The 13,556-nt window shown below is 34.9% G+C and overlaps 1 protein-coding gene across 1 annotated transcript in view; it reads right to left on the minus strand.

The window, feature by feature from the left end:
• The window catches only part of iqck (IQ motif containing K), a 21,110-nt gene extending 12,022 nt beyond the window's left edge, over positions 1-9,088 (minus strand). The window contains exons 1-7 of the mRNA XM_015387048.1: positions 9,037-9,088; positions 8,891-8,958; positions 7,845-8,001; positions 7,704-7,801; positions 6,852-6,904; positions 6,679-6,756; positions 6,306-6,390 (exon numbers count right to left, since the gene is read on the minus strand). Of these exons, the coding sequence (XP_015242534.1) occupies positions 6,306-6,390; positions 6,679-6,756; positions 6,852-6,904; positions 7,704-7,801; positions 7,845-8,001; positions 8,891-8,958; positions 9,037-9,088 (591 nt within the window). The remainder of the gene's footprint in view (positions 1-6,305; positions 6,391-6,678; positions 6,757-6,851; positions 6,905-7,703; positions 7,802-7,844; positions 8,002-8,890; positions 8,959-9,036) is intronic.
• Between the last annotated feature and the right edge of the window lie 4,468 nt (positions 9,089-13,556).

Consider the following 13,556-nt stretch of genomic DNA (forward strand, 5'->3'; position numbering starts at 1 on the left):
GATAGATAGATAGATAGATAGATAGATAGATAGATAGATAGATAGATAGATAGATAGATAGATAGATAGATAGATAGATAGATAGATTTTTTTTCTTATACGGTTCTCTGTGTTGTAATTGTTTATGACTGTTTTGGGACTCAGTATGCTTTTGTTATGTCGCTGCACACATGTCCAAGTTTAATCTAGCTCATGTGAGTCACTCCTGTCATGTTGTATACAATGTACAATGACACAGGCATGAATTAAAGGTTATTAGAAAAATCGGCAGGACAATGTGAGGCTGTAGACTTCCAACTGCATTTCTTCAAATGCAAAATGAGCATAAACACAAACTGCACATCATTATAAGAATCACACCAGTGACAGCACAACAGGAATCCCTACATAAACCACGTTCCCACAAGTTGCATAACTCCGATACATAGTTTCTAAAATGCAAACCTTTGTCTACCCTGCTGTGCTTTTTTAAAACACTGACAAGTATTCTGATTCTTGCTCTGTCGTTTGGATAGTGCGAAAAATGAAATAGGTGCCTAGATAGGCCACTTTACTTTAAGTAAGTCTGCAGGTAAGGACCAAGTAGAAGTAGACAGGAGGGCTTTTTGATATACTGTGTCCCTCTGACATTTTTTCTGCATGAGTGTCGCTGCACGAGGTCGGTCAACTGACCTGACACTGAAGCTCAGCTCAGACCATTTAACTATGGCTGTTCCCAGATCATTGAGCTGGAATCGCAGACCTAATTCTCTGATTGACTACTCTACTGTCTGGGAAGAGTTGGTGATAATATACCAAACCATCAATACTGGATCATGTAAAACAAAAAATACTCAACTTGATAAGTGCCTCTATTTTCTATCCCATATTAAGACAGGATTGAACTAATGAAGAAAAATACTTCATACATAACACCAAAGAGTTCACACTGTAAATTAAGCACAAAATTTTTATTTGTTTTTCTTTTTTTTAATTTTTTTTTATGCAATAAATAATATATGTGTTATAAAGTCTGTATCAAACACATTTAAAGGTTACTTATTTGAAGAAAAAATGTATTTCTGGGTTAAGAGGTAGAACTGACTATGAGGGCTGCATCCATGGAAAACTTGCACATCCCTGTCTGCCAATGTCAAACAGTTTATATTGCTACTAAACATTGTTTGGTCCCGTGATATAGAGCAGTGATGTGAGACACCAAGTGGGAGGTCGTGAAATGATGTTCATAAGTATTGAGAGGTATATGGATGGAGGGAAAATTTCAATCCATACATTATAAAAAAAAATACATGTGAATCATCCATGAAAAGGTTTACTACTAACTGCTGCATGAAATAACAGAAATGTACTTTTTTCATAATTTTTTGAAGAAATAAAGATATACATTTGAAATTAAGTAATTGTATTTTTTTAAAAATGCAAATCATTATATTTCTCCTAAAGATAGGACCTCCACCTTTATTGGCCTGACTCACTTTTTAGGCCGTTCTATTAAATGGTTACATTTCTGGTACCTGCTTGGGTGTCTCTCCAACTATACTGAGATGTCAGAAGACTGCTGGTCACTGATTCTTTTTGCATGGCATAAATATGATATAAACTAGTATCTTTAACCATTTATGGCACTTACTGCTCAGATATACATTTTTAACTGATGGACCTTTCAGTTTCTTGAAGATATTTTCAAGAAACTACCATGTTCAGTTGTGGTATAGTGACATACCAAGATGTAGTACAAGTGGGGGTGTGAATACTTTCTGGTATATTTGCTTTGGGAGTTTTTGTTTATGTTATTTGTAAAAAAAGCAATTTCTGGTGTCAAACTGTAGCTATTAAAACCTCTTTTTATACTTTGTTATTCATGTTTACGTGAAAGACGGGGCAGTTTTTAGAACTTTTGTCTCAAGAAAGGAAGGTCCTGGGTTCTGGCTATGTGGAGTTCCCTCACACTTTCTGGGCACTCCTCATTTATCCCACAGTCCCATAGGTTGTAGCTCTATGAGTAAAACACCTGAAATGACCCCTAACGGATGAACTGGACTGTTAAATTTAACCCAATTTTTTTTTTTTTTTTTTTTAGGTTTATGGCACTAGTGACTCATTTCTTTTTCTTCAACAGTAGGCTGATGGGAACGGGGGTATGCGAGAGAGGGGAAGACATGCGGCAAAGGAGCACAGGTCGGATTCGAACCCGGGTCGGCCACGTCGAGGACTAAGGCCTCCATACATGGGTCTTGCACGCTAACCACTGCTTCACCTGCACGCCCAATTTAACCTGATTTTAACCCAAACATTACAAAGATATTATTATTATTATTATTGTTTAGTAAATAAAGTGGTAAAAAAATTTTCAATCGACTCAAACATTATTTTAATTATTGGCCATGTAACCGATATAAAAAATAAAATTAAAAAAACATAACGCCGTGTGCTGGATCAAATTCTAAACAAACCCTGGGCTAAATTTCAAAATTATACATAAAGCTGTGCTAGGAAATATCCTAAACCAGGTTGTCTCTGAGTGTGTTTAATGTGTAATGGACTATATGGAAGGTCATACAAATTTAGTCAGTTTAAAGATATTTATGAACGCTATATTGTCTTTTTAGTACATTTTAGGTTTATGGTGGAACAGATTTATCTGACTCTAGTGTGAAGCTGCAGTCTATATAGGAAGACAACCTGTTGACTGAACACCAGCACCATGGGATTAATGGCAGCTCGTGTACGGAAATGGAAGCAGAATAAAACAAAGTGAAGTGCCTGACCACAACTTCATGATATAAACAAACTAACAGTGGTTTATTATACAACAGTGTCACTGGTGCAACTCAGCTGACCAGATTCTAGTAATCCTAATAAGTCTTAGTGATCATAAAATGTGTTTGTGTGTGATACAGTACATGTGTGCTACAGCAGCAGGCATGGATGAATGGATTATGGTTGAGCTAAGGCACATAGTTTAAAGAAGATTATGTAATATGTTAAGGTCTTGTACCACTTAATAGTTATTGTTAGTATCATACCTCATGCACATTTTCACATCTGTCTTATTCAAACCTACTAAGCTTCTGTAGTCAGTCTCCCTAAATCAACACTTTATAAAACCCTTTACTGTCTTTTCAGCTGCAGGTCTCCTGGTTCATGTCAGTCGTAAGAATTAAATAACTGCTTTCTTTATTCTTTCCATAATAGATCAAACTCAGTCAAGATGGAGAAGATCTTTGAAGATTAATTTTAGCCAAGTCTTGCTTAATAGATCTTTATTGGAGTAGTGATAGTTGTTGGATTTCTGCAGCTCCTTCAGAGTTACCTTTTCTGTTTCAATAAAATTACAAGAATCTTTTATTCCCCCTGAGATTAATAAAGTGTTTTTGAACTGAATTGTCAGCTTAGGTTGACACCAGTTGTGTCATGCAGCTGTTTGCATTTTGTATATGAAGGATAAAAAGTCACATGGTCTGGGTCAGAGATGCAGGTTTGTTCGTGTGTGTTTGTGTGTGTGTGAGAGCCAGCTCTGCTGCTGCTCTTCCTCAGCTCTCTGTGTTGTGATGAAAGAGATTAATAATGGAAGGATAAAAATTCCGCTCTGCAAAAATACTCTGTCTGTACTTCCTGCTCTTTCGGCCTGTCTGTGTTTCTTAACCAGAACACGCATACTCGCCCAAATCCGCAAGGACGGATACACACACACTGCAGTCGGGGAGTCAGCGCTGCGTCAGGCAGGTTATATAACAGCTCAAAACGTGAGAGTGATGGAGAACAAGCATAGGGACCGGGTTGGGACAATCTCTGTGTGCTCAGTTATAAAAGAAATCTGTGAATTTATCTTCATCTGTGAATTTATCTTCATCTGTGAAGAATATGAATCATGCAGCACATTTAAAGTTACCAAAACGAATTTATACAAATACTCCAGTCATGATACACAGCAGCCTCTGTCAGGACTCTTCTAACTCAAAATGTCTCCGTTCTGTGGATGTTAAATAACTTATTATTTTGCATCTGCAAAAAGCTTTCTTTAATCCTTATTCTCTGCTGACAAAACTGTTTCCTTCCATCTTCCACTATTTTCTAATCTGACACTGCTCTCACCACCAGCATGCTTTATTTCTCCCCCTTTATCATCCACAACAGAATGTCCCAAACATAGATAGTTTCATCCTTCTACATAATCCCGCCTGCTCTGTCTACCATCTCAGTTCCTCTCTGTGGCTGCTTGTCTCTGCATCCAGATCCCTTGGGGTGCCCCACTGCAGTGCCATCAGTGGCCTTTCTGAACACTTTCCTAAATAAGGGTAAATAAACTTACAGCTGCCAACACAAAAACACGGTGCTGTCTCCCTCTGCTGGTGATAAAAAGCATATAAAAAAGGGTATATGCCTGCTTTTTCAGCAAAGCTTTTCAGGCATACATCCATAAACTCAGATTCATGTTTAAGTAGCTTTACCAATTCAAAGGCAGCTGCATATCTAACTGCATCTGAAAGCAGCAACTTCTAACAAGACAAACAACACGCAACCCTTTTACTCATTCTCACAGCACTGAGGGTTGTGTTTATCTTTTGTTGCAGAGTGATGAAAACTACTGCTGTTTGCCTCTGGCTGTGTCTGACTATTTATATCGTAGCATGGCAGCGCCCGCGCTGTAGGAAATTAAAGCCTGGCACCGATGACATAACCAAGTTGCTGAATGAAACAGCAGACCCCTGTGTTAGAGGAGGCATCTACAGCAGGATGGGATTATACAATCTCACAGTGTGGGCTAATTTTCTCACAGGGAGGGTGTCTATTGTATGCTAACAGAACCCTACGACACACGCAGGGAGTTAGGGTCACTGGGGTCTGACTAGGTTTTCTTTTCATTTTAGAAATGGATTTTTCTTCACATTCTAGTTACTTAGTTGATATTGCATTTAGTTTATCCTAAATTATTTTCTCACAGCTTAATTAGAAGTGTACGGTAATAGAACAAATATTAGGACATCCTACGACATCATGTGTTTATAAGTCCCTTTGTCTAATATATCTTAACATGTCTTAATAATGCTGTCATAAAGCTACTGAAACATGTCGACTAGCTTTAGCTTGCCAGAGAGAATACAGAAAAAGGCCAGGATTTCTAGAATATCTATTTAGATAAATGAATTAAAACATCTAACTATTTGGGGATTATATTAGTGGATATATCTGGATTCAACAAAATACAGCATACCAGCAAAACAACAACATACGAGAACCAACTATGTAGAATACTGTACAAATAGAAGAGTTACGGCTTTAAATGTTTTAGTCAACAAGACCTGGCAAGTTCACTATCATGGGATCCATCATTAATTCAATAGTATGGTTGACAAACGTGAGCAGAACTGGATCCAGGACATAAAAGTAATTCCACCAAGGACTGCTTGGTGGACATCAGATCTTTCTCTCACTGAGGTGAACTAAAACAGGTTTTAGATACAGGAAACCTTTCAAATATCTGCAAACTCAAAGTGAGAAATGAGAAAAACATTCCTTATAATCTCAGAAAAGAGGGTAACAACATTTTCAGGCAGAAGGATCCTCTAAAATTATTCTAGAATACACATTTGACATCTTTTGGTGATGATTTACAAAAAACAAAAAAAAAAACCAAAGTAAAGATTCAGTGTTTACATCCTATTCATTCCCAGAATTTTCCAAATAATTTTTAAAAAAATCTAGCATTTCATATGTGGACATTTCAGGTTAAAAATGTGAATATTTAAAGGTGCTTCCTTGAACTACCTAACGTCAACCCTATTTATAGAATGTGTGATTATGCTTAAAAGCAGGATTAGTGTTATGAAACCAACCGATTTAAAAGGAATGCTATATTTCTATCCACAACAGGTTAAAATGCTCATGCAGAATTATGGCCGACATTTGCTGATAGCTAAAAAAAATAATGTGGTCAAGGTGCAGCTAAGTAAGGCAGATTCGTTGTTTATAGAAGCTAGTGTGGGTGTATGCATATATTTTAGTCTGTGTGTATCACACAGACTTTCTCGATTTTCTCGATTAATGATGACATCCAAATAAATTTAAACCGGTTGACTTAATTCTCACTTTAAAAAAAATCTCTAAAATAGTTTATTGTATATCACCTCTATATTTCAATGAATTAATAATAGCATAAACTTAACTCCATTTTAATGCAAGCGACTGATCAGTGCTGGAAATATAATCCCTGTTTTTGCTTCTTTAATACTGGTACATTTTCCTTTTTTAAATACTATTTAAAGCTGTATGGGTCATTTCTACACAAATATGGTTCAGTGTACCTTATAGCCTCTCCAGAAAGCCTGGATCAGCAGAGCAGCCTGCTCTTCGCTGAGCAGTAGAAACAACGGGATGGGAGGCCTTGGGCTGAAACATACAGTGAAAGAAACAAAGAGGAAGACATAACAGAATCTAATGATCATTAATGCATTGGGGAAAAAAAACCTCAGCATTAGAAGATTTTATCATACAAAAAAAAAGAAAATAAACTGGCACTAAATTTGGCATGTCTGATTATCTAAACAAGAACAATAGGAAAGAGTAAGTTCTAACCCTTCTCATATAATTTACCTAATTGTAATCATTGGTAAATGGTAAGACGACTCAATGAACAAGCCAATTATTTCTATGTGTTTGGATATGTGGGCCACTCACTGCTTTCTCAGCCAGTCTCTGACGAAGGGAATGTCAAAAAAGTTCACAGGATCCTGTCCCTGCCTGCGGGGATTCTGACTGAAAACATAAGAAAAAACGCAGGCTAAGAAAGTCACAAGGTGTGAAATTAGTATATATGTGTGTTTTAATTTTATGGGTAGGTAGGCTTTTACTTGTATAACCACTCAGTTAGGAAATCACAAGGCACAAATTTGGTTATTTTTCTCTGGAAAGAAAAAAAATTAAAAATAAAAAGACATGTAAATTTTAAATCATTCAAAATCTCTAAACTAAAAGAAAAAAATAGCCAACTAAATAACAAGTCCATGAGACCTGCTGCTCCATGTTTTATAAGAAAAAAGAAAAATGTTCTGCAATATTGCTTTATTTCACTGATAAACTGAGATGCAGAACATCTTGTTCAGCATATCTAAACCCCTTTTAATGGTATCAAAGTCTGGAAGCTGCCATGTTTAGCCTAGAATCCCATTAAATCGTAATATTGACATCTAATATGAGTTTACTCTTTATCAAGAGCCAAAACATCTATTCACTCTATTACACAACACTTGAGACATCTGATAAATAGACATATTTATTGGTAGCACTGATAATGTGTCAAAAGCTTTAAAATGCATTTATCTTTTATTACATTAGCAAAAACCTAGATCAACAATATAAGACCAAACCCATATGTACATGTTGACGGCATCTAACTGTTCATACGGAGACTTTACTGCAGTTCTCTAACCTTAGTTTAGACTGTAAATGGGGAAACCAGGTCATTGCCTCACTGAATACATTTAAGCTCTAGAGAAATTAAAGGTTGGATTTTTTTAAAAGAAAAACAAATAAATAATATAATAATATAATAATAATATTATGTTACAATAGTTTAAAAAAAATCCATCACTATTCAAACATCTTCTCTAGTAATTCTGATAAATATAGCCAGCACTACAACCCCTCAGTACTTTGATTTTGTTTAAATACTTGAAGTGATTTTCACAAGAATAAACATGGACCTCAAAACACCCGTGTTTCTGAGCTTCTGCCAGCAAAGCCTCCAGACCCGGCAGCAATACTGGAAGCATCGTCTTCTCCAAGAACTGGTTGAGAGGCCCTACACAACATAAACATTACAGCTTGCGAATACAAATCAGGAATGGGAGGAGTTCTTTGACCCTGCAAGGTAAGCTTACTTTCATTAACGTGTAGAGATGGTTTAGTTTCAGCTGTAGTCGAGTGTTTCTGAAGACAAAGGTGATCCTTCCAGCCAGCAACAGAGTCAGTGTTCCTCAATTGATCGTTATCCCCCAATACCTAATAGAGTCATAATTACTAAAAAATCCTGAAGAAAACAAGATATTCTTTAAAATTCTGTTGCAAAAGTATTAGTCATGCCCTTTGAGCCTTTAATAATGTTCTTTAGAATCCATGAGGGATGATAGAGAGAGGTGGGCTTCTTATTTTCTATTACATGAAAATCTTAAAAGTGTGGCATACTAATACAGAGCTTTCTAGTCACCAGGATTAGTGTTTTGTAGAATCACCAGTAGCAGTATTTACAGCTGTAGCACATCTATTTAACCATTCCGCTGTAGCTCTGGTGAGTTTTTTTAGGGTTGTTGCCCTGCTACAAGAGGAACCTCTGACCCATTCTGTAATATTTAGCTTATATCTGTGTTCCAATAACATAAATCCATGTTTAAGGTCCTGCTGAAAATATAACAGCAGCATGCGGTGTGTTTTACAGAGATGTGTACTGTTAGTTCCTTTCCACAGAAATCAATTTGCATGTAGGCTGAAAAAAAATTAACTAAAAGCATCTTCTCCCATAGGATGACAGTGTTCTTAACTCTCTCCTTGCCTTTCCTCTGTTGCCCATATTCATGAAGAGCTGCTTAAAACTTGAAAATTTATTTTAATTTACAGATTTAACACTTTTGGAAATGTTCTAAGCCTGTTTACCATTTAATGAGCTCTACACGTGTATCCCTCACCTGTCTGCTATGTGGATTTGTGTCAATGTTTTTGTCCACAAAATACAGGAGCAACTATCATGTACTGATATCACATAACAAACAGGTGGACTCTATTTACTAAAAAAATATGCAACATTAACATTTTATTTGGGGTGTCAGAGCAAAGCAAGTATCACAATTTTATTTGTGAAATTTCGGAATACTATCCGTTAGTTTGTTATGAATACCTTTTTAGGCGCATTGTAGCTGATCTTCCACTCCCGAACAGGAGGATCGGTCTTCTCAAGTTCAAACTCTTAAAACAAAAGACAAACAAATTAATTTAATCTTTTTTTTAATGACGCTCAGATTCATGAATCTGCATAATTGTTACCCCTGCAAACTTGTTCCAATAGTGATTTATCAGCGCCCAGGACTTCCGCCATTTTTGTTTACAGGCGTTCATTAGCCGTCGTCAGGGAGGCTGTTGCTAGGGAAGTGCGTAACAATTAACTTCCGATGTAAACAAGCACCTGGCACAATCACCAACAGCTTTGTTCTTAATTTCTCCCAGCACAGAACTAGTATCTGGAACAACCAATTCATAACTAGGAAAAATAAATCTTTATTTCTGACAACAATGGATTGACAAAGGAGTAATCTATCTTAAGGATTTATTTTTAGTTACGAAAAATGTCTTAAATCCAAAATCTTTCCTATTACCTATAAGGAATTTCAAATGGTGATAAATGATATTCCCGGTGGTATTATCCAATTACTTAAAGGTCATTTTGAAAGGCAAGAGGCGAGAGAGAGTGGACCTCACCCTCTTTATTAATGGTGTAAACTTTATAAGTCATCAATGTAACAATAAACATATAAGGAACTATTTTTTTTTTTTTAGGAAAAGAGAAATTACTCTGAGAGGGAAATTTGTATGGTCCTCCTCTTTTTCTGATATTAACTGGAAAATAACATTGCTCCTTCCACACAAATTTGCTATTTCTAAGAAAAGAAAAGAAATCCAGTATAAAATTATACATAACATTTACCCTACTAACGCTTTTTTTTAAGCAAAATTTGTCAATATTGATGTCAACTGTGTATTCTATAATACTGAGGAGGAAACAATTAAGCACCTATTTTTTTAATGTAAATTTTCACAGATAATCTGGAAAGAAGTTGAGGTTTACATCATATCGCACTCCAACACACCAATTAAATCACAAGCCAAAGATATTATCTTACAATATACTAATAATGATAGGAAATTGAAACTCTTGGTTAAATTGATTATTCTAATTGAAAAATTCCACATACACAAAACCAAATTTTCCAAAGGTTGACCTTTCCTCCCTGTGTTTGAAAATTATTTAAAAAATGTATCTCAATTGTATTCAAATAAAAAATGTATACACACTTTTAACGCAATTCAATATTTGGAGAAATGTAATATACCTTGCCTTTTTTTCTATTGAAATTAGAGTATGTTATATCTTAATTTTAATTGTACTCCATCATTGAACACTTACTTTGGAGATACTGTTCTATATCTTGTGATATTTTTTTGTCAATGTTTTGTAATTTACAACTTTTCAATAATTTGTGGATTGAAAAAAAAGCACCTGGCACAACAGGCACCTGCAAACTTGTAATATTTATTATCATTGGATAGCTTGTAGCTTTAGACGTCAATTAGAATTCACCTTTCGATGATATAGCAGCTACTTCATTCTTCAGTTACTTTTAAAAGCAGAGGTGATGGGATATGCAACTTGCATCTTAGAATAGTTCATAACACAGAATGATAAACATTTTCATATCATAGAGCAATATGATAACACAAAACACAAAAATTATTCATGTAATAGAACCATAATTAAAACTGCAAAGTGCATGTTTGCTGAGAAATTGGAAAATGTCGCATCGCTAGTACTGGCATTAACCACTAGATGGCAGCATGTGGCCTTTCCTGTCAAAGTTAAACTGGATTCTCATTATTAGAGTGGAACCTGTCTTAGCCAAGGAATTACATGTTTAGGATATATCCCTATTTTTTTATATATCAGTTATAATACGGTGACATGCTGCTATCAATTATTGCCATTTATCTTAAGTTAATGACTTTTCATAAATTTATTTCCAGTTTCTTCTCACAAAAGCCATCATTATAGTCTATGATGAAGTGTTGCAAGCCCTTGCCATGTGTCTGTTTACAAACCCTGGATAAAGCATTTTTAGAGTAAGTTAACAATTTTACCCCTTTTTAACACCTCACCTTTTCAATACATTTTCAAATTAATGAAACACCTAAAAAAAAATCTCTTACAATAAAATCTTAATATCTTTACAGTCACATAATTAACTTTTTTTCTTTTCTTATAACTATCTATGTCTTTTGCTTGATGTATAGGGCTTTGGTTCCATCTGTGTGAGTGATACTATTAAAATGTCTTACCTTAAAACTGTGTTAGGATGACGATCATTCAAATATTACCTGATTTTATTTATTTTTTTGCCTTAAGTTATCCAATTTTTTATATTTATGTAATAATACAATATCCTTAGGATGAAAGAGTGCCAAAAAAGATATAAAAGATCAAAATAAATTTATTGGAATATATTCCAAAGCATTTAAGTCATCTCATGACTTAACAAAAATAGCCATTTATCTTAAAAAAAAAAAAAAAGCACTGAACAGATTTAAACATAATATACACTGCCAAAACTTATCATTTGCGGCCACTAATAACTTGTTAATAAATAGGATTGTGAGCAAAACGTTTTTACAAATAGCATTTTTGACCTACCCAACAACAAATCTTTACATAGCCCATTTTGAACAAAAACACCCGTGCCACAAACTTTTTTTCTTAAAAATTTTTGCAGTGCATCCTCTGTTGTGAATAATCCCCCAAATTAAAACAAACCAAAGAAAAACAATTACAATGAGCAACTGTAGAAATAATAGTAACATAATCATAATTATGACAGGATTTCTCTTTTGATAAAGCAACACTGATAAAAGTAGATATCATAAAGGAATCAACTATAAACAATGAAATATACAAATTACAATCCTTCAGGGTTTTAAAGTTTGAAGATCCTGTGTGAAGAGGGACACTTAGGCGAAGTAGAGGGGTAGAGAAAAAGATAAAACCAAACTTTGGTGAACAGGAGACATTTTTTTTTGTTTTCCTTTAGCTGCTAGATCTTGTCAAGAAGCTCCTGGCACTGGACTTAACACATTCATATATCATGCCGCACAAAAGAATTTATTTTAAACCTTCAACATTTTGTCACCTTAAAATCATAATAGTCATTGCATCTCAGTGGAGTTTAAGTTATTTACCAACACCAAGTTGTGCATAGTTAGGTTCATGATAATAATTCTTAATAAAAAAAATCAAAACTGATCAATATTTATGTTGAGCTTATAAATCACTTTGAATTATACTTTAATAAGATGAACATTAAGTAGTGTTTAGTTAAAAACTGAAAGGAAAAGAATCCATCGGTTTCCATTTATCGGACTAAATAAGATTATAGAAATGTATGTTTTTGCATTCATGCCTGAAGAACCAGTTTATTGAGATGTTTACATCTAAACACATTATTTGTTGCCCCTTTTTGTAAAAAAGTTTAATCTCAGTCAAATCTAACTCTCCTTTAAAGAGTTTAAGTGATTAAATCTCAATATGTATCCAGCTGCTCTGTGAAAGTCTCAACATCTGTCACAAAGACCAAGAAATGAAATCACAATAAAAGTAGTGGAGAATTTCAAACGAGTACTGGATAATAATCACTTTAAGCTTTAAACATTTAAGAGCTTTGCTTAATCTGTTATTCAGAAGTTTAGAAAAACTGCAAACTTTACAAATATATGCAGATTTACTGAAACTTAAGGGAACATTTTGCCGTAAAAATATGCAGCGGACAGATCAAATCCAATTTAAACAGTTTTAAGCTACATTCAAAGTCCTGTGTGACATCACCTTGGATGCAACCTCCCTACAGTAAAACAACGGTGGCAGTTCTGCACAGTGGGGATGCTTTTCTTAAGCAGGGTCAGAAAAAACTGCTAAACACAAAGCACACCTGGAAAAAATTGTTAAAGAGACAGCAGAATATTTAAATCTTATTTAGAGGTTTACCACTTTGATGGAATGGCTTCTGTTAGAATGACCTGGTCAAAGATGAGACTTAAATTGAACTGATTATTTTCTGCACCAACAGAAGGATGGTGTTCTCAAATGCTCTTTTTGAATAGACTTTTTGTAAATAATTCACTTTAAATGTGAAAATCTAGCAGATAAACAGCCTCAAAGGAATAACAGCTGTACCGGTTATTGACTTAAAGGTTCAGAATACAAATACACACCCTACTTTAGCTATTTAATAGAAAAAATTAAAACCATCCAACTTTTCCTTCCATCGTATACACTTTGGTGTTGGTCCATAACATAAAATCCCAATAAAACCTGTTAAAGTTTGTGACTTTAACGTAACAAAACGTGAAAAAGAATACTTTTGCAAGGCACCGCATATGAAAACTTTAGTGTATGTTTCCCGGGGAGCCACATGTTAGCATGACTCCCTGCATTAAACGTAAAGCGGAATAACCTAAAGTTTGTATCACATACAGCTAAGGTCAGTGGTTTTATATCGTTGCCGTGTGTTAAAGGAAACTTGCGTTGAGGCTGCACTATAGAAACATTCAGGACTTGTCCACGGTTCTTTAACAGTCAGTATGGCGATGGGAAAGCATTCAAACCGAGCTCAACATTTGTCAAACTCAACCTATCGGTGGACTTCTTTAGTTTAGCTGCAGCAACTACAGGAGTGACATAATTCGACAGCATCTCAGGCAAAGAAAAGAAGATCTTCTTCCTAAAAATAGCAGATTCTTATGGA

This window comes from Cyprinodon variegatus, unplaced genomic scaffold (assembly GCF_000732505.1).
Source record: "Cyprinodon variegatus isolate N-32 unplaced genomic scaffold, C_variegatus-1.0 Scaffold384, whole genome shotgun sequence".
Lineage (NCBI taxonomy): Eukaryota > Metazoa > Chordata > Actinopteri > Cyprinodontiformes > Cyprinodontidae > Cyprinodon > Cyprinodon variegatus.